This window comes from Meleagris gallopavo, chromosome 4 (assembly GCF_905368555.1).
Source record: "Meleagris gallopavo chromosome 4, MGAL_WU_HG_1.1, whole genome shotgun sequence".
Taxonomy (NCBI): domain Eukaryota; kingdom Metazoa; phylum Chordata; class Aves; order Galliformes; family Phasianidae; genus Meleagris; species Meleagris gallopavo.
Window position 1 is genome coordinate 12,758,687 of NC_139407.1, and position 26,428 is coordinate 12,785,114.

The 26,428-nt window shown below is 35.4% G+C and overlaps 1 protein-coding gene across 6 annotated transcripts in view; it reads right to left on the reverse strand.

Moving 5' to 3' along the window:
* Positions 1 to 4,315: 4,315 nt before the first annotated feature.
* LRBA (LPS responsive beige-like anchor protein) overlaps positions 4,316 to 26,428 on the reverse strand; it is a 367,496-nt gene continuing 345,383 nt past the window's right edge. For 5 of the 6 annotated variants that reach the window (XM_085222195.1, XM_085222196.1, XM_085222197.1 and 2 more), the window contains exons 54-57: positions 15,748 to 15,849; positions 14,295 to 14,509; positions 8,047 to 8,198; positions 4,316 to 5,858 (exon numbers count right to left, since the gene is read on the reverse strand). In XM_085222195.1, the coding sequence (XP_085078321.1) occupies positions 5,768 to 5,858; positions 8,047 to 8,198; positions 14,295 to 14,509; positions 15,748 to 15,849 (560 nt within the window). In that variant the 3' untranslated portion in view covers positions 4,316 to 5,767. The remainder of the gene's footprint in view (positions 5,859 to 8,046; positions 8,199 to 14,294; positions 14,510 to 15,747; positions 15,850 to 26,428) is intronic. The other variant, XM_085222194.1, reaches the window with a different exon arrangement.

Genomic DNA, 26,428 nt, shown 5'->3' on the forward strand with positions numbered 1-26,428 from the left:
AAAGTAAAATTCCTTCTCCCGTTCTCAAGTGACAAGGATGTTCTGATGGCTCTCCTGCACTGTGAAAACATTATCTGCCTTCTCCAGTAGGCCAGCCTTGTGATAGCATATTCTCCTTCCTCCTATCCAAGTGGTATTATACAGAAATAAACCTACTATCCAATATTCTGAAGTACTACACCATCAAGCGTCAGAAGAGTGAGATAAGCAAGGTTCAACGGGAACACAGGGAAAGGATTATAAGAATGCAGAGTTATGCACTGTTTGCTACTAACTGCATGGCTGTTGTTGAGTTGCAAGCACATTTAAGGTACTTGGTGCTGTTGGAGCTGTAGCTCTTAGTGCTGCTCCAGAGCAGAGCAAAGGAGACTCTTCAGCACCTTGGAGATCAGAAGCAAGACACTGATTTCAACAGGGATCACAGCTTAGGACCCGAGAGTAGATGCTATTTCCTTTATCTAATTGAAATAATAAAAAAAAAACATTAGCCAGGAAGCAGTAACTTGATATAATGCTATCTGTACCCTCCTCAAAACAGGTTTCAAATTTCTTTTTACAAAAGTGCATCTGATCACTCGGGATAAACCACTATGTTTACACAGCAAGCATATTATAAACCAAGCACACATACTGACGTAATTATCTGCTTTTAAGTAAGTATTTCAAACTAACAGAGGGAAGATTTAGGTTGGATGTAAGGAAAAAGTTTTTTTACAGTGAGGTTGGGGATGCACTGGAACAGGTTGCCCTGCCCATCCATGGAGACATTCAAGGCCAGGCTGGATGGAGCTCTGAGCAACCCAATCTAGCTGTGGTGTCCCTGTTCATTGCAGGGGAGTGGGACTGGATGGCCTTTAAAGGTCCCTTCCAACTCTAAAGATTCTATCATTCTGTTTATCAATTATCTTTGGTTATAGCAGTTAGAAAAATGGATAAGTGTATTTGACATTTACACAGATTTGTTTCAACCCACATTCAAATGGCAACTGGAAAACAAGAGAAATGCACAGAACTATCCTGACACTGATTTTTTATAAGATTGAATAGAGCAGGGTAATCCAACACTCCTCCTGATATCACTTTCCACATCTAATGCAAGTGTTAAGCACAATTAGAGAAGTGACAGATTGCTTCTATTCACTGTGGTATCTATCTGGCCTTTAAAAACAAACAAAAGAAAGGACAAAAAGTCACACTCAGCTACTGAAAGCACTTGTCATTATTAAGTGCACAAATGAAGAGAGAAAACCAATACAGGCAGCAGAGAGTGTGGCAGTGCCCTTTGTGAATGCCTGAGGGCACTGCTGAGTTGGGACTTAACAGCTACACCTGCACAACTGCTTTGGGGCAAGAGGTGCCTTTTAGTGCCCTTCCAGCACTTCCATCAGAAGGAAGGTGATCCTTTGTGAGGTTGTCTTTTATTATTATTATTGTTGGACTAAATTAGCATTGTAAAAACATACAGGGGCAGAGCCTGCAGAAGAAAGATGCCAAAGTTTTTCTTCAACTGTTTCCTCTGATTTTATTTCTTTGTCATATTTGGAAATGGCAACCAAAAAGAAGCATGCAAAATGCAGCTTGCAGAGAAGCAAAGCCCTGCCAGAAAGCACTAGCAACTATTCCCTTCTCCCCAGATTTATATTTGTCAGAGGGTTAGAGTGCTTAAACACTCAAACGTTTAAACACAGTTTAAATATTCTGCTTAAAAAGACACCAGCTCTATTGTTCAATGTGCTGTTTAGAACAGCCACATTTTGGTTTTGCAGCTAGCAGAGCTTGCTCAAATACAGACTGCTAGCACAAAGGATGATAAACACAATAAAAAGCAAAAAAAAATAAAACCTGCAATCTGCAAATCCATTGCTGGACAGATCTTGCTGGGCACAATATGTTCTAAATACACGGACTCAGCTGTATTAGTTGTATTTCATGGTTTTGCAGCTCAGAACTTACACTGCATATTGAATTAAGTAACAGCCAAAGAAAAAATTATAACATGAAGAAAATAGAAGTGATCATATATCAAACTCTTAGCACTTAGTAAATAGCAATGCATTTTTTTCCAATGCAGTTCATACAGCACAACCTCCAAAGCACTTAACTAGATGTCTTCTGTTAGTTGAGTACATGACATAGCTCATGTATGAGTTCATGTCTGATTTCAGATTTTGCTAAATATAAAAGTCACTCTGCATTTCAATAATACGGTTCCTAATAGCATCACAATTCATTTACAAGAGAATTATTTCCCATGGCTTCTACAAAGTTGTTAAATCTCACATGACTACACAACCATCCAAACACATTCCAGGAAAGCTTGCAATAGTCTAGAGCAGCACACACAGAAGGGCTCATCTCTGCTTTTGTTTTGGTAGGATGCAGTAAGCTTTTTAGAAACAACACAGTCATCTTCTATTCCTTTTGAACTATTTTAAATGTAGGAGCAAAACAGACATGCCCTAGCAGAAGCACTCATCACTCACATGTTGATGAAAATGAAACTTGGCATGTAAAGCAGAAAAGCTATAATCCAGACAGACACCATACCTAGCCTATTCTTACTCAACATATCTAATGGCAATTATGTCCTCACTGAGGTTGCAATAAAAAATCATTTCCCACACAAGTCCCGGTTTTGGATTTCGTGTTGCTAGTACAAGAAAAGAAAAACAATTTTTGTTCCACATCACCAGCCCTCTATGAAGCACAGAAGGTGTTTATTGCTTTTGTTCTGTGTAACAACTGAAGAGACTCCACTGTTGCTTAAAAATGCCCAGCCTGACCACACACATTAGCAGCACCACAGCAGTAAAGGATCTCTAAAACATCTCGAAACAGAAATTTAGTTTGCACATCATCTCTCATCAGATCCTGTACAGCTCACATCAGCAATTTCCACATGCCTACAACTGATTTCAAGCTAGATGAGCTCAATATTTCCCCAGAAACCAAACTCCCAACAACAATCAGTGCTGCTTTCCAGAACACCAGCCATAAGCTCCAGTTAAAAAAAAGCAAAAAACATTTTAACTCACCGGAACAAAGGGAGGCCCAGATTGCCAGGTAAAAAAGCTCCGCTCATAAACGTTCCCTCTACATTTTGAGAAAATAAAGAACTGGAAGAAGAAGAGCTGTTCTGCTCTACTCCTTCTTCCAGAACATTCTGCAAACAACAGCCAGCTCAGGCTCAGGTTGATGACTGGCACCTGTTAATGCCTCCAAGTGCAGGCACAAACCTGACACAGGTGCTGCTCTGATGAGACAACCTGATAGCTGCAAAATTAACTCTTTTCGCCACCCCAGCATGACATGGACTAGCACAAGCAGAACTGACATCCCAGTTAGGAGTCTCACCACCAAACACTATACTTGAGGTGTGCGCTTACCATGGGATGAGAGACTTCTCCTGCTCGCTGTTGCCTCCAGCCAAGCAGCCCAGACATGGAAGGTCTTCTCAGCCTCACTCCTGGAGATGAAGATTTTCAGGACACCCACAGCACTTGTGATGTCCAAAATCTCATGCTGCAAAGGAAAGCAGTCTGCTTCCCAGAAGAATACTTTCTGCCATGGCACAGCTGCCACCAGTATGCACCCATGAGTTGGATTCAGCTCAGGATGGCACCAGAGCCGACACAGAATGCAGATACCTTTGCACTTTGGAAAGGCAGTTAATGACCAATGGAGCCTTCTCTACTACAGCCAAGCCCACATGGATGCTCACTGCCATGCTTACCAATTAGCTTGCCATGAAACATTTTGGCTCTAAAATCACAGACTATCACTTCTATCAATAACTAAATGTTTCCTAGGTCAGAAGAAGATTATAAAAAGAACATTTTCAGTATTTCCACTTGACAAAATACATCAGGCCACACGAACATTTTAACATTTCCTTTTTTTGCTTCAACTTGGTATACCAAACCCACTTGAGAAAAATTCAAATTGCATTTCAATTTCCTCTCATAATCTTCAGGTAAAGAGGTAATTAAAGTTGCTGAACTTAAGGAATCATGCAGCACAATTTTTTTATAACAAATCTTACTACTTGATAGATAGCAGATACTTACCACAGATGTTACTTATCACAGACATAACTACAGTCTTTGCTTAATTAGATCGTCCTGCTACACAAAACATATAAAAGTAACTTTACAGATACCACTATAACCATATCAGTTTAAAAATGCAGAACACAGAAAATTTAATCACCTTTGCATAAACAGGAGTACTTTTAAATGTGTCAGCCACAGCACCTGTTTTCTCTCTTGTGAACAAACATTGAGCCACAAGAACACAATTCATTCCAATGAAGCTCTCAATTACAAATGCAATTTTATTTAATTTCTTCACTCAAACTGAATTTTCTCATTCCAAATCTTTACTTAAAGAGATAGTAGCTAAATGCTTAGAAAAACAGGAACTGCTGTAGTAGGCAGCTAGAGAAATGTAGGTATCAGTACAGATAGGGAATGTAAATTTCAACTGATAGATCACAACATACAAATAAGATATTTTTATGCAATGCAGACTTACAAAACAATAACAGTTCTTTTCACAAATATTTTCACAGAGTTCTGCACAGCAATCTTGTAGAAAAGTAGATTTGTGCAACACCAAAATAACTTATTGTTCCTTAATATAAATTATTTTTCATTTCCTAAAAGAAAGAGAGAATTTCACAAGATTGGACAGGACCTGACTAGTTTTGGTGATAGCAAAATATAAAAGATGTTCCTGCCATATACAGAAAAGGAACATGGTGTGTGCTACAGTATTGCAGGGGTCAGTTGTGGACAAACAAGAAGAGCAACCTGCAAGTCTAGTGCTTCTGCTGCTGTAGAGGCTGTGCACCAGCAAACATTTGCCTTTCTAGTGCTTTCACAGTCAGACAGCAGAAGTGTGCTTTGGTAAATGCACCTATATAAAAAACAAAAACAAAAACACACACAAAATAAACCCTGCTTCTGCAGGTGTCTGATTTGAGCTTAAGGCTTTCAAATAGCCTTCCTGATTTTGAGGAACAATCTACATTTTGGTGTGCTTTGAAGGAGATGCCAGGTAAAAACTGGAAGGATTCACACTCGATGCAACACAAACTCTGTTGCTCTCTTAACTGCACGTTAACATATGACTAAAAAAGAACTAATTGTCTAGGCCTAAGAACATGCCTGAATATTAACATTGATGGAAACCATTTGCGAAGTTTAACATTACATTAACCGTAATTTAAATATTACTACTGATTTACAGAAATGTCAGTGCTTGATGTAGTACCATCATTTGGAAAAGTACAAGACAAAGTATAGTATAGATAGTACAGATTAAAACTCCCCAAACATAATTCATTTCCATTATGTTAAAATCATATATTCTTCAAAGTTATAGATAAAGCTTCAGGTGGAAAAATCTGTTTCTTCATGACACAGCTAGAGCGTTAGTTTTAACTGACTTTATTTTAAGTTTCTTTTACATACAGGGATCAAAATAGACTTCTCATTATGACTAAAAATATAGATTTTTAACTACAGAACCCAGCAGCCATTTTTCTGCTTCACTGCCCTTCCCCCCAAAAGTCAAGCAAAATCTACAAAAATAGCGATTAACTTTAAAAAATAGTTTGCTTCTCCCAGCAAATTTAAGTTACATTCAGATAGGATATAGATATTTATAAGGAGCAATGTTGTGACAGGACACCAAGGCAGGTGTGCTATGGTCTCATTCTGACAACAGCCACCCACATCAGTGCTAACTGTGGTCTCCACGAAGATCAGTATCTGGTTTGATATTCATGATGCCAACGATTGAAGTCGTTGTAGAAAACCACTATGCTCCCCGATGCCATCCCGGTCAGTATGCACCTGAGGAAAGCACAATACCATGTTAGTCAGTGAACCAACATGTGATCAGGTGTGAGTTAGCACACCAACGGATTACACCAAGACAGGTACGGGAAGGGAGCTGGAGGTGGAAGGGCTTACCAGGCAGAAAAGCTGGGCTTTCCAAGAACTTCAGCAGGCCAAATTTAGCTAACACTGACATCTGCACAGGCACTCGCAGAAGATTTATGGATCTCAGAGTGTACAAAACACCATGCAACAGTTTGTACGAGTGGCCTGAAGCCACAATTCACTCAAAAGTCATACAAAAGGATTGTTTACCAGTGCCACTGTCCTGCAAGGCTTCTTGAGATTATTGTCTGGCTTGCTTATTTGCTTTTTTGGGGAGTATGGGAGTAGGATGAAGTAGTGGTGAAAGAGCAAAGCAGAGAAGGGCTGGGAAACATATTTTGTTCAGTCCAGCCTTCCCCATTTAATCCATGAAGGAACTGGATGCGGGCACAGGCCTTCAGCTGGACATGTAAGTGTTCAGATTTGAAAGCAATTTGAAGGCTCTGATGGTTTTGAACATTCCTGAAATCACTCCCCTACTGACGTACTCATACTTTCTAAATTACAAACATTAATCTACTACTAGATATCATTTACACCTATTTGAAAAGCCACAACTGACAGAACAGGCAATAAAAAGAGCTTCTGTATGATCATTTCCACTGTTTCATATTTAAGTGTTAAGAAAGTCAAGGGTGTGATGACATAAAAAACTCTGGCATTTTGGGAGAAAAAATCCTCTGAATGAAAAGGAAATATCAGAATGAAAAGCTGTAATTTTTCCTTCACAACAAAGATGATATATGAGATCACCAAAACCCTGCATTTTGATAATGTCACTATTTCATTTCAGTAGAACCTTTTTGATTGTTTACATATTAATTTAAAATTTTTCTTACACACTACACCTATCAAACATATACATTCTATATGCACATCAAAGAATTTAAATCCTCTTCCGTGTTTCTGTGTCTTCAAAGCCAAAATAATTGGGTTAAATTTATACATGCTCATATTAAATTTCAGTTTATTGACATGCAAATATGATGATACCATGCAATTTTAATTACAGCTTACAGATTCTCTAACTGCAAAACTGTATACCATTTTCAGGAGTAAAAAATTCAACAGCTTTAAGTCAAGCTTTTGATATACTTTTATCTTATCAGCACTTCATTTTGAATGGAGTAGCGTTGTTTTCTTGGGGAACTGCTTGTAGTTTCTAATTATGCTTAACAAGAAGTTGAATGCTTAACTTAAGCCCACAGATTCTGCTGGCTTGTGTTTTTTCAGAGTTCACTTTATATTATGTGTTAGAAATATAGTCCAGGGGAAAAAATGTTCAAATATTCACTATGGATTCATTCAGTATGGACTTCTACTTCAGTGGAAGGTTAAGAGTCTCATCTATATGCTTTACTGCACAATGTAGACATTCCTAAGTGATTTAGATCAAGCCTCCTTGAAAAGCACACAGAAACTCCAGTAAGCAAACAAACTAGAGACAGTAAAAATCTCACACATCAGCTAGAAGTGTACAAATTAAATATCCTATAAACAAAGAGTACTTTTGTAATACAAACAACAGCTTTTAAGTATAGCAGCATTGGCAAATGGAATGTAAAAATACAATTAAAACCTAACTTGATCGTCTTCAATAGAAGGAATTTTTGAGGAGGGTCGTGATTTATATTGGTAAAATCACTTTTCTGGAAATGAAAAAATTTTTACTTTTCCAAACTGTAGATGTGTAGTAGGAAGCTTACTGTGTAACTGTTTTAACTATTTTATTTCTTAACAAGAAGATCTGGAATTAGGTATGTGATTTGTATAGTAAGTGCAAGAAGAAACATAAAAAGCACCTGTGTTACCTTCCACTGTCAATTGACCCATACCATACAAGCACAGGCCAATACTCCAACCTGTTTATGAAGTCTGCCTTTCCTGAATCCTGCTGCATTCTCAGCAAGAGCTGAAATCCTCTAAAAGATTACCTGGCCTACAGATGGCACTCTAGAAAGAAACTGATGTAAGTACAGAATTTTCAATATAATCATCAGGACCTGAGATAAACAGAAAATGAGAAGCAAAAAAATACAAATTTCACAGTAAAAATGCAGTCTCTGAAATTCTTGCAAGGACCAGACTTTGCTCTAACCTTTGGTCATATGACAGGGCCATGGATCGGATTCCAGCGTCACAGCCTGGGTAAGCAAAAAGCTTCTTCAGGTCCCACATCTGCCATATCATTACAACTCCATTGTCTCCACCCGTAAGCAGATACTGTCCATCTCTACTCAGCTGAATTGCCTACGGGAAAATAACATGGATATGTGTTAGGTAAATGTAAGTTTATTTTCTTCCTCCTCTTACTTTTCATAAAAGGTTTCATATTGACAGCTAAAAGTCTAAGATTTGATACCAAAACAAGCTTTTGGAAAACAAGATGTTATTATTCTAGACAGCACTAATGAAGTTTTACTGTACTGTGTGATTTATTCCATATTCCAAAGATTTAATATGAGCTCAACTAAGGAAATTTACTCTTCTAATTAACTAGATGTACAAGATTCAGCAGCATTGGTATCTGATGTTCCCCTAAGAGCCTTTAATATTAGTCCAAGTAGATGCTGCCCTCACTGGCAAAGGGCTGAACGATGGAGGGAACTGAAATGGTATCAAAAACTACAAGAACTAATTTTAACTGTCATTGTTAGATTCCTGCTCTAATGGAGACTGTGTCTACATATGTCCTGATGATGACAAACTCACTGGTTTATACTTCGATTTCACTAGGACCATAAGCACTGATGGCAAAAATACATTTGAAAACTTTGTTTGGTATCCAGATCACTAAAAGATTGGACATAGTTTGCACAGTTAAGACATTTTAAAACAAGTTTCTGATCTGCTTCAGTATTTTTTACATGCTACTGGAAAAATAGTGATGAATACTGAATACCCAGAGGGAAAATAACTTTCCTCACTTATGTGACCACTGTACTACAATACTACATGATATCAAGATGACTACAAACCATGACAAATATTGCTTCAAAAGGAATTTTGTCAGTTTAAAGAAACCAAAAATATTAAAAGGATTATCTTGAGCTTCTATTAAAATAAAACACATCCTGTGAGGTCAGACAGATTACGATCCATCTACCTCAGTATTGTGGGCTACATGCTGGTAACACTATGTTCCCTTCACCTTGTGCTCCCTGGCACCCACAATCACTGATCAGGAATTTCAAAAAGTACATCTCTGTCCATTCCTCTTAGTATCTCTATGTTAGACCATATTAATATGGACCAGGTCCATGTTAAATTCAGCCCTACTACACCTGACCCTACCTATTTCTTGACTCTACTGCCCCTATTTCCAATTCATATTTTCTATTCACTGCTTTCTGTTAGTTCTTGCCTTCTGCCAGTCTCTGACAAGTTTCTACTTTCTCACCTCTAATTCTCTGTTCATTTTGTTCCTGCAAACATGTTTTCATTCTGTCCTCGATTCTATCCTTGATTCCTTTCTTCTCTGGTTCCCCTTCCTTTTCTATTGCCATTGAGGTTCACTTCACCTCATTTTTTATTATGGAAATTTTCTGCAGCTTACCGTTAAGGTTGATCGTTGCAGGGAAAAATTTGCATCTCGTGCATTGCTGAACTGCATGTGTTTAGTACCAAATGCATATGCTAGGTATTACCCCCTGAGACTTTTCAAAGATGTGTGAATTGCCCAAGATTGGGCGGCTTTTCAAAAAAACACAAGTCCTTCATACCAGAACTAATCCTGGATAAATTTCAACTTCTTTGATACAAGGCAGAGAGCCACAAAACTTTTCAACAGAACAATGTAAGCTTTGAAATTCTAAACAAACCTATCGTATAAAAACATACTACAAATTGGTCAACTTGAACTGAACCACTCAGTTCAGTAGAATGCAACAAAATGCCTGAAGATGGCACAAGCAAAAGTCCAGCTCAGAAGTTCAAACGTAGGAAATAGAAAAAAAATTTAAGTCAGGGTCTTGAAAACACATCCCTCTATGGTGAAATAAGTACTTTGGTATTTGGAACCTCTGCCGCTTCAACCTTTTTCATAACGCAAAGCTTAAACTGTGATTTTTAATTCCTCAGGAAGAGGAAGTTGTTGGCATTTTTAATGTACAGGATATATAATGCCCATACTACAAACATGGGAGAAATTAAATCACAAAAAAGTTACATTCATGCAACATTAAAGTGTTCATACTGACTGCTGACAAGCTTAGAAATCATAATAAACAGTCAATGCAAGATACTGCTTCATGAACAGCAATAACTCAAGTCAGACACAGAGCCTACCTGTATTTTTGGTACTGCTGTACTCTATTACTATGTTGCTGAGTACATTACATGTACATTACATGATGTACAACACTTAGACTAAAATAGAGTTTCTCTAGGTGACTTTATATCATCAGTTTTGCGTGTTCACTCAACTCCCAACTCATCATAATGAACCACACTGATAAGATGTTATTCCACACAAAAACTTTAAGGTGAATGTAATTGAAATAGCAACATACACTGTAAACAAAACATGGGGAAAACACTGAAATGAACGGATGATAAACTTACTCCATCTGTGTTTTGGATTGAAGTGACAACACATACACACACGTAAAAACAGTAAAGCAGAATATGGTTTTTATTTAACCATATGAAAAAACTGATTGCTAATGCAGAGGAGAGCTCAATAGCAAAAGTGGAACCTTCTCCCACAAAAATAAAAGTTCCTACCACAAATTATTTCTGTGATTATTTCTAAAAGCATACAAAAATGTGCAAAGCACCTCCCAAAGCAAGGCCCCAAGAAGCTTGAAAATTCATTTAGAGCCACTCTTACAAGAACAAACAACTCAATGAGAAAGGTGTAGAAAACAAACTTGGGATAAGACAGTGAAAATTATCTAGAACTTGTATGCACTGAGTTGCTACATCTCATGATGATCATGAGATCTAGCATATCGCACGCAATTATTGAAAAGATTATTCATTAGAAGGAAAAAATCAATATAGAGTGGGTTTTTCTTTATAGCAACGGCAATCTCCTAAGGGTATTTTCAAACTGAAATGAAGACCATGACAAATAATTATTTGCTACACTTATAAAATTCAGCTGATGAAAATCCATTAACCTTCTGGTCACGGTTCACTTGAATTTTATACTTCAGGCTTTTACTGAAGAAATGCTATATTAAAAGGCAAATTAAAGCCATTAATCTTTAACTCTTCCACTACCTGTATAATGTAGTGGTTTCTTGTGATCTTTTGATTAAATAAAGTATAGGCTTTGAACCTTTACTAATACCTATGCAATTTTACTAAGTCATTGGCTTGTCAGGAAGACAAGATGTTGAATTATTTATTTTTATTGTTTATTAATAAATATCTCAGCCACTTGCCAGCCTCAGTATATATATATGAATGAAGGAATGAATGAAAGAAAAAGGTCACCCTGTCAACATTTCAGTTTCATGGCATGCCCTTCAAGATTTAACAAACGAAAGGATGCTTTTACTCCCAAGTACTCCAACTGGCATAGAAGAAGGCATGAATCAATTTTACTGTTCTGCTTTTCCCTAGCGCCATTAAACTGGGGTTCTGCTAGGTATGAAACTGAAACGCCTCTGCAACTAATCACTCTCACAACATGAGGTTCAGACTCTCAAATAATCCCCAAAGCACACAATCTCAGCCATGTTCTAAAAGCAGCATTTCTCACTTAAATTTCCTTGGAAAGTCTCAAAACTTTGCACAAATCCTTTAACATCTCAGATTTTTTGAAAGGCAGTGCTTTGTGAAAAGGCAGAGCTGACACAGTGACAGCACTGGCATACAGCAGCAGAAGTCTTGTGGGCACTTCCACATTTCAAAACAGACTCAGGAAAAGAAAATAAATTGGTTCCTCTGGGTGAAACAGCACACAGCCTTTGTTTAAGGTAAAATAACTTTACCCCTCAGAACAAGCAGACTATTTAGAGTTAAGTTATTCATTAAGATATCTAAACATTACATGGTAGATGTACTGCGATATGCCTAAGCTCCACTGAGCAATACAGTATTTAAAACAAAAACAGGTGGAAGGCATTGATTAGACTGAATTTCCCCAGAGCATCTGAAATTTTTCTAGCAGTTTCCTGGCACAGAAATATGAGAAAATTAGAATGCTGTTTCAACATCTTTATTGAAAACTGCTATTTTGTCAATAACATTCTGAAATGCAAGTCCACAATGACACAGACAGATATAAATAAAAATTTTACTTTACGTATTCAATGCTTGTGACCTTTTCCTTCCCTTTTCTATCCTTTTTGAGAAAGAAAAAAAAAAAAGCATTTAATTGCAGCCCATGGTTAGGGACTACTCATTTTAAATGCCCCTACTTTAATTATGCTGTTGCCACTTGCCTTCTAACATGATATAGCACAGAAGCATTGGGAAAAAAAGGCTTTAGATTGTTTGAGTATAAAGCCCAAGTGGGACCACTGGGAGAGAGAGAAAACAAAACAAAAACAACCCACTGTACATACGTAACTCTGGCCAACAGAGAGCAGATCTTCCATTGCCTCCAGCAACATTCCCAAAGCTGTGGGTACTGACTGAAACACTACAGAAATTGTTTTAGGCAGCAAGGGATTCTGAGATATTTTACAGGTTTCCTTCCCTGACTGACAACATAATCACAACTGAAAGTGGCAGATTATCAACGTTCCTATTGTAAAAAGAGAACACACTGTGATATGTACTTGCTTTATGGAAGCACTAAGGTGAAGAGTAGGCTCTTACAATTTCAAAAGCGCTTGTACAAGAACAGCCAAAGGCGCAATTGCGGAGAAAGGAATAAAGATTAAAAACTGAAGCAAGAATTGACGTTAATTTGGAAAAATGGCCTGGGGCAAAAATACACACATTCCTACTTCATTTCCCTAGCCTCACATCTGCACTTGTGGCTGCCACAGCATTCAAAAATTGTACACCCCCTCACCCAGTGCAGGCCTCTCACTGTGGAAAAGAAACCTATGCAGAGATTTATTTCTGCTTATACCAACACCACTCTACCTGACATTTTGAAAACACAGGGTTGTTGGATTAACTGAATACAGTATACAACAGAATTTTAGAAGGTTTTAAGTGGAATACAATACAAGAGGCATTTTCTTCCTGAAACAACTAATATAAATAAAGGAGGAGGAACCTTTGTAAGAACAATACTGGAAATCCCAGCAACTGAGTTGCTGGGCTATTCCATCAGATTTTGTAAACTAGCTCGGAGCCACAGTAGTGCTACATGAACAAAAGTCTTTGTTGGCTGAGGGACTGTGGGAGTCTTCTTCCTGGAGATCTCCCAAACCCACACAGACATGGGCTTGGGCAGCTGCTCTGGGTTGCCCTGCTGGAGCCAGGGCTGAACCTGATGGAACTGGTGGGCCCCTTCCACCTCAACTGTTCTGCGATTGACTCTGCACCTCAGATCACAACTACTGGCATACAAACCATAACTTCAGATAATTTAGGTAGCCTGAATGCTGACCCTGCAATGTAGAATCCCTTCATGTCTTTGTTACATTTCCACTAAATATGAAAATGCTTATTGATTTTCTTTTCTTTTTCATTTCCTTTCCTTCTCTTGCTTTCCATACACTTTTGTTCTCATTCAAGGAAAAAAGTGTAAATAAGTAAAACACTTTTTTGATACTTCTGCCTCACTGCAGGACAGTTGCCAGGTTCTGCTCTGCTTCATAGGTACTATGTCACTATGTCACAGGAACTTTCAAAAGACATACATTTTGTATTAGCAAATAATGTCCATAACACCATAAGCCTAAAATACCCCCTGCATAGTTTTGAACTTGTTCCATGTCTTGAACCTACTTGCCTGGTCAGCAAATGCCAAAGACACTTTTAAGGGCTGAAGAGCTGAAATACAGACATATGTCTATAAATTTCCAGCAGCTCCGCACAATACACTCTGTCAAACTAAGATGAAGGAATGTTGACAGAGATGTCAAAAAAAAGGAAAACCAACTTTGAAAATAGCATATCCAACAACCTCCTGTCTTTAGACTCAAAACTAAAGAAATATTCTGACTTGAGTTGACCAGCAGTTAGAAGTATTTGTATTCTTCCATTTAAGGAATCACCTACAGGCTATTTCTTACTATATGAACAGAGATATTTTAAAATAAAAATGGTGCGTTAGGAGCATTTTCTCCCCTTAACTATGAATGCCATTATTATGGTGTAATACTGTATACTTTTATGGTCTGGCTATAGAAGAAGCTCCACAGAACTCCAAAATAGACAGCTTTTTCTGATACTGGAATTGAAAGTTCTTTGCACACATTTGAATACACTTACCTTGATCTTGTCATCCGTTTCCATAGTGGCTTGAAGTCTCCCATTCACACTGAATACACAAAAAAGACCATTTTCATAATATATGACACATTGGCCTTCCCTTGAAGCTTGAATAAGTTTTGGTCTCAGGCAATTTTCAGGACCTTCTAATGTTTCAGGACCTTCTAACGTCCTCAGCAAATCTCCATTCATAGAATGTATGAGACATGGTCCTTCTGTGAGAAATAAAAACTTTAGATGTTGATTCACATGCTCACTTAATCATTGTGTACTAAAAAGTAAGAATGGTTTCTAATCAGATAATTAGGATTATTTTATTTATATAAATACATGTATATAATGGTAATTAGTATTTATGTGTATGTATATATATAAAATATGATACTATATACATTTATGTATATAATTATATATAATATATAATTTATATTTGGGGGCTTGACCTTGATGATCTCCACGGGTCTCTTCTGATCCATATGATTTTCTGATTCTGTGATAATAAATTGTTATGAATTGTACCATGATTAAGTGGAAAGCCCACGACTGTAAGTGTGCCAGAGTACAATGAGTAGTTTATCCATTAAAGAGCTTCGTATTGAAGTATTTTAGAATACCTGAAAGCTTTTGCTTTGTGGATTTCCTTTTAAATTTGGTAGTAATGAACCCTAATACAAGACTTCAGAACGTGAAGCTAAGTGTCGTGAACTTTTATATATATTCATGCTAAAAGTGTGCTGTCTTGTATTTGATTTTAACCTGTATATATTTCACTAAATATATGCTCATTAAGACATTCAGAAAAAATAACCGATTTGCTTTTAGGCCACAAGTGTTCATATGCATAAAACAGCAGCTTATACAAATGCATACAGTAAGTACAGACAACTTACTCTGAAAAGGTGTCTCAAAGTAAAATCTTTAGTAAGTACTAAAACAGAAAGATCCTAATTCTAAGAAATTTCATATTAAAAAATAAGAACTTCATATTGAGAAGAATTACTACAAATTTTGCTTGGTTGTTTACACATACTTTAATGCTTCATCTAACATGGAAGACAGTGCACACTCTTTCTGTTGAAATTAACTTTTGCTTTTCTTCACTCACAACAAAAAGAAAGCCAACTACAATAATGCATTTTTCACTATCCTGACAGTCAAGAGCTGGATCCAACTGTATGATATATGCAATTACACTGAATAAGCAAACAAATATAATGAGTATACTAGAATAGGAAAACTGATGTAGTTGCCTCTTGTAGATGACTGAATAATTTATAGTTCTAATATGTTTACAAAAGAGGTTTTAAGTTCACTTAAATTCTTTAACAACTAAAACAAGGTTAAAAATAAAAACACCATAAAGTTAACCAAATCTATCACCTGAAACTATTTTCCTATTTGCATTAGGACTATAGCTTTATTAACAGAAAGAAATGGACAACAGTTTCCTTACCTTTTGAACCACTTATTACTAAGCCAAGTTCAGCACAAATGGTAGCACAGGTGATCTCATAGTCATGTCCTGTCAAAATGGCTCGAGGAGTTGCAAAATCACCTGCAGTGGAAAAACAATAAAAACGAGCTGTAGTTACAATCTGTTTCCAAAATCACCACTTTCAATCACTGAAGCATCTTTAGTTGTTTTGCTCTTGGAATTCATGTTCCTGCAAATCATTTCTATTGCACTGCTTGCAATTGCTTGTTTTGTACTCATATCTATGTAGTACAGCAGAGGTATAGTACAGGAATTCAGCCTTACTTAACACACATCCATGTTTATATTTAAAAACCAGCACATGTTGGAGCACACACACTTGTTTTCATCTCTGTCTCTCCTTTTCATCCTTACCTTCATTGTGGAGAAAGAGACCTAACTCAGTTACTACCTCTTCCAAAAGCAGGCATAAGTAAACTCAAGCAATCACTATGGCTAGTGAGAGGGATACACCTACATGGAGCGAGTGCTCCATGAAGAAGTGAAACACCCACTGATTGGTTTTATTTTAAGCCAGAAACAGTAGCAAAACCTCAGCCTGATGTTTGAGTTCCATAAAGGATGTGGGTCTTGCAAAACGATCAGTATGAATTTCAGATGAACTGGCAAAATTGAAACCATCAGGTCCAATATTTATTATCACTCTTCCTATTAGAGATTTCCCTGCAACAAGAATAAGATTCTCCAGGACAAGGCTAAAAAAGAGGTAAGCAAATGTTATAAACACTTCAAATAGTTTTATACTTTCACCCACAGGTGAAAGCAGATCGCCTTCTTTTAGAGTGCTAGCATTTTATTAAAAGCATGTTATTTCTGTATTACCATATAATCATTTCATTTACAGCATCTTATGAAACATTTAAACTCTAAAGAATGTCTCTTTGGAAACATTATCAGTTTGTTTCAAAAAGGATTAGGCTAGTTTTGAAACTGCAGGAACTACTTCACAATAAATGATGATACAACTTCTGTGAGATGCTAACTAAGAAGACAGGCTGTAGTAAAATAAAACTTTTTTTTTTTTAATTTCAAAAACAGATGATAGATTTGCAAAGGCTGAGAGTAGTAATAAGGCCAAGCCACTTCATTTGGCATCATTCAAATCGTATGTGAGGCTGTAGCTTTTTAAAAGATAAAAAGATCACAGTATTAGTTAGTCCATTTAGAGACTTATTAGCAGTTCTCTATCTTATCAGAATTAAACAAGTAGCTATCAAGACCTTGCTTGCATACAAAGAGAAGCAGCACAGATCTGTGTGCTTATTCTCAGCAGTTTACACCATTCGTCAGGCCATTTGCAACAATCTGCAGAGCATCCAAGCATCTGCCATATTCAAATTGCTTTTTTTAAAAAGGTCATAATCTACAACCAAATACCAATTCAGAGAGTTTAGCATTTCAAAATCAGATTTATTCTCCAGTTGCATTTAAGATTTGTATCTATAAACACAAGATTTGGAAAAGTAAATAAATTTATTTTTCCTTAGATATATATATACAATATATATATATGTGCACACACACATTAAAATATGTGATATCGGCATTTCAAATCTGTGAATGCTTTGGAGCAACTTGCTGAATTGTCCCTAATCTTTTAATAAATAATTAAATAAATAACTAAAAGCTATTGATTCTGCTGCATACAATGTTTTGCAAAACACACTCAATCTAGTAACTATGGCAGAGTTTAGAATCAAAGGAAAAACCTCCCAAAAATTAGAAGCATAAGGGTAGACTTAATGACCTTTACGTATTTCTCATGTGACTGACAACAAAAACTCACAACTTTTAGAGAATGTTTGCTCTGTTGAACTTTCCTCACCTAGACATGTGATAGGCACCTCAGGAGGTTCACAGAAGAACATCGTGTAGATAATCCACAAATGTACACCAGTTTAGAGGAAAATGTAACAGTAATCATTCAAGTATAATCTTTTTGATCCAATTACTTCTCCCCATTGACCCTAAGATACAAGGCAGTAGGAAGCTTTTTGAATGTAAAACTTTGTTAGTTTTGTTTCTTTTAAGTGAACCACCTGCACTAGCAGAGCTTTAGAGTTCCGGGTTCTTCACTTTATATTCAGAAATTACATTTAACAAATACATGCACAGATTAGCAAGGAATTAATCTAATTATATATTACATATATTAATTAAAATCTCTGATTTTCAAACTTCTGAAATCAGAGCATGTGCAACACAGTAGTGGAGATAATGAAAATAAGATGTTGGAATTTGAAGGACTTATTAAAAGCAAGGTCTGAATGAAGTATCAGGAGTTGCAGACAAACAAAATCCTCGCAGTATAATTTTTGCTTACAACAACTGTATTACTATGCCAGGCTGTAAGTAATATGAGCAAAAAACATAGGGGATATATGTTTATTTTTTTAAGTAGAAATTGGGCATATATATTTATCACAACCCACAGAAAAGACCAATTATGTTATACTGTCGGTCCTTTTAGAATTTGGACTTGGCTTCAAACATAAAAGAGTACAAATCCATAGGTGGCGTTTCATAAATGATATCAGCAGTTTACTAAATCACATTTAAGAAATAATCTAATGCAAGGGAAAAAAAAAAAAAGGAAGAAATACAAGAAACTGCAAAAGTATCTTTAAATTAGGACTTGAATAAATACTGTAAACCAGAAGTCCTGTGAAAAGTCAGGCTGACTCCTTTGATAAGAATGTCAAGCATTCAGGGGTTTCCAAGCCTCTGATTTCCCAAATAATGGGGTCAACTTAAAAGCTGGTCGTAGAGCAGAACAGATTTCTTTAAAAGCTTTTAAACTGTTACTGCTTCAGAAGATTGTCATGGTTTTCAATAATGCGAAGAGAAAATTTTATTTTGTTGCTGGTTTAAGGGGCACCACTTCAAACTTTTCCAAATTGTTTTAGGGGAACAGGCTTGCAGACCTTTTGAAAAGCTGGGGAAGTGACTTCAAAGGGAAAAGAGTCTTTGTCTGTTAAGCAGGTTTACGACCACTGATGCAAACCCTAACTAAGGACTGAAAAGAATACTCAGTGCATCTTTATGGAGATCCTTAAGGAAGATGAACAAGTCAAATGAGATTAAAGATAGTTCAAATCCTAGCACTAATATCCAAGACACAACAGTTGTACAGATGTGCTTTTCTCAGCATAGTATATAATAATATCCCTAATCTATACCATTGCTGGCTCGCTACTTGCAGTTGAATGCTGCAAGAATCTTAATGCCACATTCACATTGCGACAAACGTCATCAGTGATTTATTTTAAGCCACAGGAAGTATACATGGACTTATTTCCCAGTAATGGACAGAATACAGTAACCATTTGAATCATTTCAAAAGGGTTCTCACACATTTCAATAAATAATTTCTGCAGAGCTGCTTTGCCTCAGAAAATAACATGAAATACCACTCCTTCCTTAGGTGATTAAAGTATATTTTAAATCATACAACACAAACTTCAGAAGATAAAAGAACAGCACATGATATCACGCCAGCTAATGGTGACATTTTATTGAATAAATGTTAGGTGTTTGCAACCTATGTTTGCAAAGGGATTATGGCAAAGTCAAAGCTTTCTGCTGTTTAATGACATCCAGAGAGGCTTTACTGAGTGACAAGAAATTGGTTTGTGTTGCTGAATCTCTCTCTACTATTTTATCAGCTTTGGTGATGTTACATAAGAAAACAGAGTCATGACATTTTATATCCAGCACAAAGACTACTTCCTATGTTTTCAGTACCAAGTCATAAAAGCTGATCCAAATATAGGAAAGCATGCAATGAAAAATTTCTCCTTTAAAAAAAAAAAAAAAAACAAACAAACCCAAAACATCATATTTAAAACTTATCTCATTACAAACTACAAGATACTCTTTCTGGGTGAGATAATATTTTAGAATAAAATGTAAAATATTTGACTACATTCCTTTCTATGTTTAATGCTGAAAAGACAGTTAATTAGAAGTCACTGGCAGCCAAACAGTTATTTATAAATTTTAATTCCACAATTGTAGAGATTGTAGACCTCTTTTAAATGGCAAATTAATTATGTGAGTTTATGTCAATATAAAATCTTAATTAAATGAAGCATCAGTTAACCAAAATACATTTTTACCCACTTCTTGCTAAAAGAAATTACTAAATACTATCTCAGAAGGATAGATCACCCAAACCCAATTACCTATGCAAGAAAAATCTTCAAAAAGCATTTTAGAAAGATTGTATTTTTTGAATCGAGGAAATAAAAGGTTTGAATTACATTTTAAAGTACAAATGTACTTACAGAACAAATAAAATTTGGACACAAGTGCTTTCAAGCAAAATGTAAGGAAACAAAGAAAACTGCTTTGCTGCTAAGCTTCTGTGTTGATTGTTAGCAAGCTTCAGAGCTTGCTATACAACGCTTACATCATTGATGACTGTCAATTATTATATAAACTCTCTATACTAGTATTTTTATAGACTCCACACAGTAAACATTTACGTAACAGAATGATTAAAAATTATTTCACAGAAAGGCTAGCTCTTTGATGGATGTAAGATCCTAGTGAAGTGTTATCACAGAATACTACTTAAGTATTCCTAAAACTTCACTGTGAATAATATTTCCTTTGAAATTTGGATTTTTACGTATGCATTTTTTCACATTATGCAAGACCTTTATTGTTATCTCGTTCCTCACATGACATTCCATTGGCATTTCCTCTCATTTCTTCAATGTTTTTCTCAAACTATTTCCCACCTGTTCAAACTTCTTAAAACAAAAAGTACAACCTCATGCCTCGATGCAAATTTGTTCTTGAAAAATAAAAACAAACACTTCAACCCTTTGTTATGTGAAAAAAAGATCAGTGTCTTTCAATAACATATTGTTCTAGCCTGAAACTGAGTCTAAAAACATAAACAGAATAAACCCTATGCTATAGTGTTGCTTAGTAAAAGTGGAAAAGATTAAATTTATCTTGTAGAATTAATTTCAGTGAATAAAACACAAAGAAGACTCATTGTGCAATTTGTCACACTGAGCAACAAGTGACTGATACTTATTCAGTACTAACATGAGAATCTTCTATACACACTCTGACAAAAGTGTAGGTTTACTCTGTTTCCAAAATAAACACAACAAAGAAACAGATTTAACAGGTCTTCATCAACTGAGTATTCCAGTTCAGATTTCAAAAAGTCAATAATCCCCAGCCTCTCAATTCCTACACTGTGTGCAAAGCAAAGCTTTCTGGAACCATTTCACTCTTCCTAAAGATTCATCTGCTGGAAGAGCTGGAAGTCATTCAGCAGCACCCCTCCCACCGCGCACAGACCTTTTTGAAGCCCTGTGAAAATATCTGCAGGTGAATATTCAGGGTCAGTCTACACTAATATTTTAATATTTGCACCACCCCAACTTCATAAACTGCTACTTAAATATCAGCTTTGAAGTTTTAAAGCACTGTCATTTTTGTTTGAAAATGCTCTAAAACAGCTTTATAAAGGAGCTTTTTTTGCTTATCCTTAAAAAATATTTTTCTTCATATTTCTCTCTTGTGGTTTACATTTATAACTTCTCCACTAATAAGTCCAAATAGTAACAACAATAATAATGAAATAAGATCTCAATAGATAAGGCAAAAAACTATTAGCAGGTATTTCACACCAGAATGTTGCCTCCCACAGAATAGATGTAGGATAAAAGATATTTTATAACATGTTCAAATTCACTGATAGTTTGAAACTTACATAGTACTTCATAGTTTGATAAGAAAATTATCTGAGATGTGGGGTTTTAGGAGAATTCAGCTCAATTAATTTTCGCCATTCAAAGGCATTAAAATAATTTATTTTCGTTTGAAAGAATAAAAACATATTGCTTCATTGCTTTTGTAAGGTTTATTTCAAACCAATGCACCATTTGCGTATTGCACCACATGGATACTTACTACCTTTTTATATTGATGTACCAAGGAATATTTAGTGTATGCCATCAGTTCACGAGTACACATAAATTAGCTGTCTTTTAAGAGTAAATATTTCAAAGCAAATACTTTTTCAAAGTAGCAGGCTGTAATTCTAATTACATACAGCATTCTTGCATTCAGTGGAGTAATCCTTACCTGTGTGGTGTTAGTATTAACAGACATTCATTCCAAAAACGCTTCCAATTAATTTCCTACACAAGTCAGAATTACATACAGACCAAACAATTTTTAAAAACATTTAAGCTGGTCATAAAGATTCTAAAATATGATAGTCTAGACTATAAATTATTATTTCTTCTGCGTTACTCTGCTTTGTCTTATTTGGTACAGACTTCAAATTGAAAAGTCATTTTTCCCGGCAGCCAAACAAGGTAAATAAATGTGATATATCTGTACGTCACTCCACCACCATGCATATGGTGCACATTAAGTTTGTATTCATTTACCATATGAATATAATTCCTTTTACCACATCAACTATTAGTTACAAGTTGTAAATATAGCATTGTTTTTCCTGGAACATGAAGGTCTGCATTACATCATGAAGCACTAAATATCCTTATCCTTCTGGAGAATTTCATGTATATAGTTTTAGTGACACCTGAGGCTGGATACTGCCAAAAAAGCAACATCAAAACTCTCTCTGTTTTGAGTCGCACAGTACACACTGTCTTCACATGTGCCTGAATTGTGCCTCAGAACTTGCTCTGTAATATCATCTGCAATTACTTTGATTGACAAATCCTGAAGCACGTTGTCCCTTAGATAGTTGAAAACAAGGATAATACAGATGCTGCGCATGCTGTAGGAAATACTTCTAGCCAATACAAATATTTACTTACAGCACACAAACTTACATCACACATTCTTAAGCACCAAAACATGTTCTTAAGTGCCAAATCCACACAACTGTTAAAATGCCTTCTGAACCATTGCAGAGTACAATTGCAAGTCACTTTCAATGAAGACCTTGCTCTCATATCAATTTGAAAACTTACTTTCTTGGCATTATATAAATACACAATTACATTGCTTATATAGCATTATTACAGATTCCCAGATATATTCATCCACTGTTTTAACTCACCTTTTTTCCACTAAGATTTTGAGGTTTGAACTATCAATTACATATGATTTATAGAGTATGTGAAGGAATGAGGCCTCAATCTCTTTGAGATCAATGTGTTACAGTTTAAAGAAAGAAATGACAGTGACCTTTTGTAGCTATATAATTTAAGGCTCTTTTCTAGGTTCATGCGGATAGTCCCAGGGCTTCCTGCACTGGCTACAATGGTGCCCTGTGAAGTTACAGGGAACAGTACGTCCAATTGCAGCATCTGTCCACTATGCTTTCATGGAACTTTCATAAACTATATCGAACAGCACAATAAATATTAGGTACAAGGATACTTAGTGGTTGTTACTCTTTTAACAAGACTTTGCATAGTCTTCTTCGCCTTCTGGGTCTTCTCTATAAAATAAATTTTACTAAATTTGACTTAGAAGAATGAAAAAATTGAACACTGCACTTGCTAAGTTCAAATACAAAAACTAAAACTATTCCCTTTCTTTTTACAGCCACACTTAAAGCACTCCTGACACATTCCTATTCCTATTTCCTGACACATTCCTATTTCCTATAAATCTACAGTAATTCATGTATTTTCTCATTACGATGTTAATAAAAAGGTGAAAAATTATACTAAAAATGAGTTGTTGTTTTTTTTTTCTTTTTTTTTTTTTTTTTTCCCCACAAAGTATGTTGAAATACATATGGTATAAATATTTTACTAAGCAGAGGTTTGGAATCAATCTCAAACGCACCTTTCAACTCAAGGCCAGCAGATGGTGCTACAGGATTCTTGCTTTACATACAATGTTGTGTTACTCTGTCCATCCATTTTTGAGAAACAAAGAATATTTGTTATGTCTGCAGTTAAACAGTATTAAAATATTACTGAATTATTCACTGGCTTTTTATAAAGGAGGACACACACAATAATACAACGTATACAACTCAAAACATAAATGTACTGCTGAACACTGAATGAGCACACAGGCTGCTTGTAAATGAGTGCTATACTACCGTAGAGCAACTCTCCTTTCTTAGCAGACTGACTGCAGTGAATGACATTGGCAGACTTACTAGACATAGAAATTTCAAGAACATTTCAATGTTTGGAAGCTCTGAACATTTTCAGCTATTACGGTAAACCATTCGATGGAAATTAACAATATTGATAGCTGAATTTCTAACTAACACAATTATAGATTTAAGGACATGCAGAAAAGGAATACTGACAAGTATAGTCTTTTTAACTACTACTTTTTTTTTTTTTTAAGAACAAAGTCTTATGTAAATAACATCCAAAAATGGTTTTGTTTGGGAAATAATCATTATATTCTAAATAATTATTTGTGCTACAAACATTTAAAACGTAGAATGTTGTCTGCAATATTAGTATGTGTTTTGAAACAGAAAACAAAGGTACAAATCATAGAGAAACTTGGGAACAAAAATGTAGGCAAATTCAGGACGAGAATAAAGATGAGGAAGGAGGCAAAGAGAATTATTGCTACCTGGTTAACATCAGGCATATGATCTACTTGAAATGTGTGTGACCATTCACTGCGTAGAAAGGCAAGCATGTATGTAAATCTTCATAGAATCAGTTTACATGATTATTGTGTCTGTATACACAGAAAATATTACTCATGACACTATTTTTATATCAACCAGCGCAGAAATATCCATCAGGACATATTTTCAAAGTTTAAATCACTTGCATTACTGGCATAAATAATTAATTATCAAGACTTCATTTATAAACAGTTTGCATTTTCCAACTGAGAAGTGTATATAGCAATTCATAAAAACAGATTTCTTTGAATTTGCTATACTCAATATAATTTCAACTAATGAATTGTTTAATCACCAGACCATGGCTCTCATTTAATAATCATGCCAATTGAAAAACAGACTTTCAGAAATTCAAATGCAGATTTAAGAATTGCAGCTATACAAAAACAATGAGCTTCTATCAGAAACAGAATAGAGAGTACCTAGACTGTTATTTCACAAGACAAGAAACTAATGACTGAACATTGAGTCCTTTGGGAGATTTCAGATTTTACTGTTGAAAAGTTGAAAAGATTATGTATTTTACATATTTTAAGAAAAAACATGTTAGTAAGTGTTCAATTAATCTTCTCAATTAAATCTCAGTTAAATCCTATAATTCTCCAAGTATGAAAACACATGCTTACATTCCCATGCATGCTCTGCTACACAGCTACACTACTAAAAGTACTTAATCTCTCTAAAACAATTCAGAAAATCTGAATAGAATACCCTGTAAAAAATATAAAACTATGCAATGAAAGCACCACCGCCACTCTCACAATGCAAATGTGATATACACAGAGAGTAACATTTTCCAACTTTATGAGCTAACATAAAAGAGGTGATATAATTTGTTTTATTCACATATGTGTGAAAGATCAATGCAATAACTCAAAAGAGATTGCATTAGTATTAGTGGTAGTAATACAGTTATTCACTGACTCTGTATTTCACTAGTACTGGATAATCTTATTGGTTAAGTACTAGTTTCATTAAGCAAACAAAATTTCAAAATTAAATCTTTTTCTTTTTTAAGAAAGGAAAGTTTAAAATAATTCTGATCAAATCTGTGTATTTTTTTTTTAAGTAACAGAACAGTCTCATCATAGTCTATGAATTTAGTGCAAAGACAATAGAACAGCACTTCATCTTTACCTCCACTACTTGATGCCTACTTTCTTATAAGCATAAGCAAAATTTAAGTGATTAAATTAACCACTGTATACCTCTCCTTCAAGAAAGTACAGCTAAATAAGAGAACTATGATGAAAACAAAACAAATTAAGCAACAAAAAAAAATTTGAAGATAGACTGAAACTCAGTATTCTGACTAACTTCTACCTAGCAGGCAGAGGTGAGGAATCATTAAGAAAGAGCAGAGGAAATGGATATAAGAAACTACTTCAGATGACTTACAAGATACAATTATAATCAGCAAAGAAAAAGAAATTAAAAAACCCAATGATGAAAGGAACTGATACGAAAGTTAAGAAGATATCAGAGTGCTCAAGATGTTTTATAAAAAGGAAGAAAAACAAGGACAAAAGATAGCTTCTTGAAGTATTCTTGAAGAAAGGTTTCAACATACATAGGCCACTGTTTTTTATGATCTCATGGGAAGTTAGTCTATAGGAAAAAAAAAAAAAGGAAAATAAATACTAGCAAAAACTGCTGTAATGCAAAAGACTGGTAAGATAGACATCAAGACACCAGCACCAGATGGCACAGCTGAAAGTTCTTCAGTGACTGCAAATACAGGGAAAAGTCAGGCAGAAAGATTAAAATAGGTGACACTTTTTTTTGTATCATTTAAGGCAATGATGTATGAACAAGGAAGGACAAAAACAGGACAGCCAAGGACGGAAGAGATGCAACTAGCAAAGAAATAGGGAGCAACAATCATTCTGTAAACATAAGAATATGTTAACAAGTTCACATGAAGTTGATCTGCTATTCAGTAAACAGCAAGCAATATCAATGCCAGGCATTTTGAACTATTTCAAGTAAAATCTTTAATAACAAGACAAGCTGCAGTCAGGC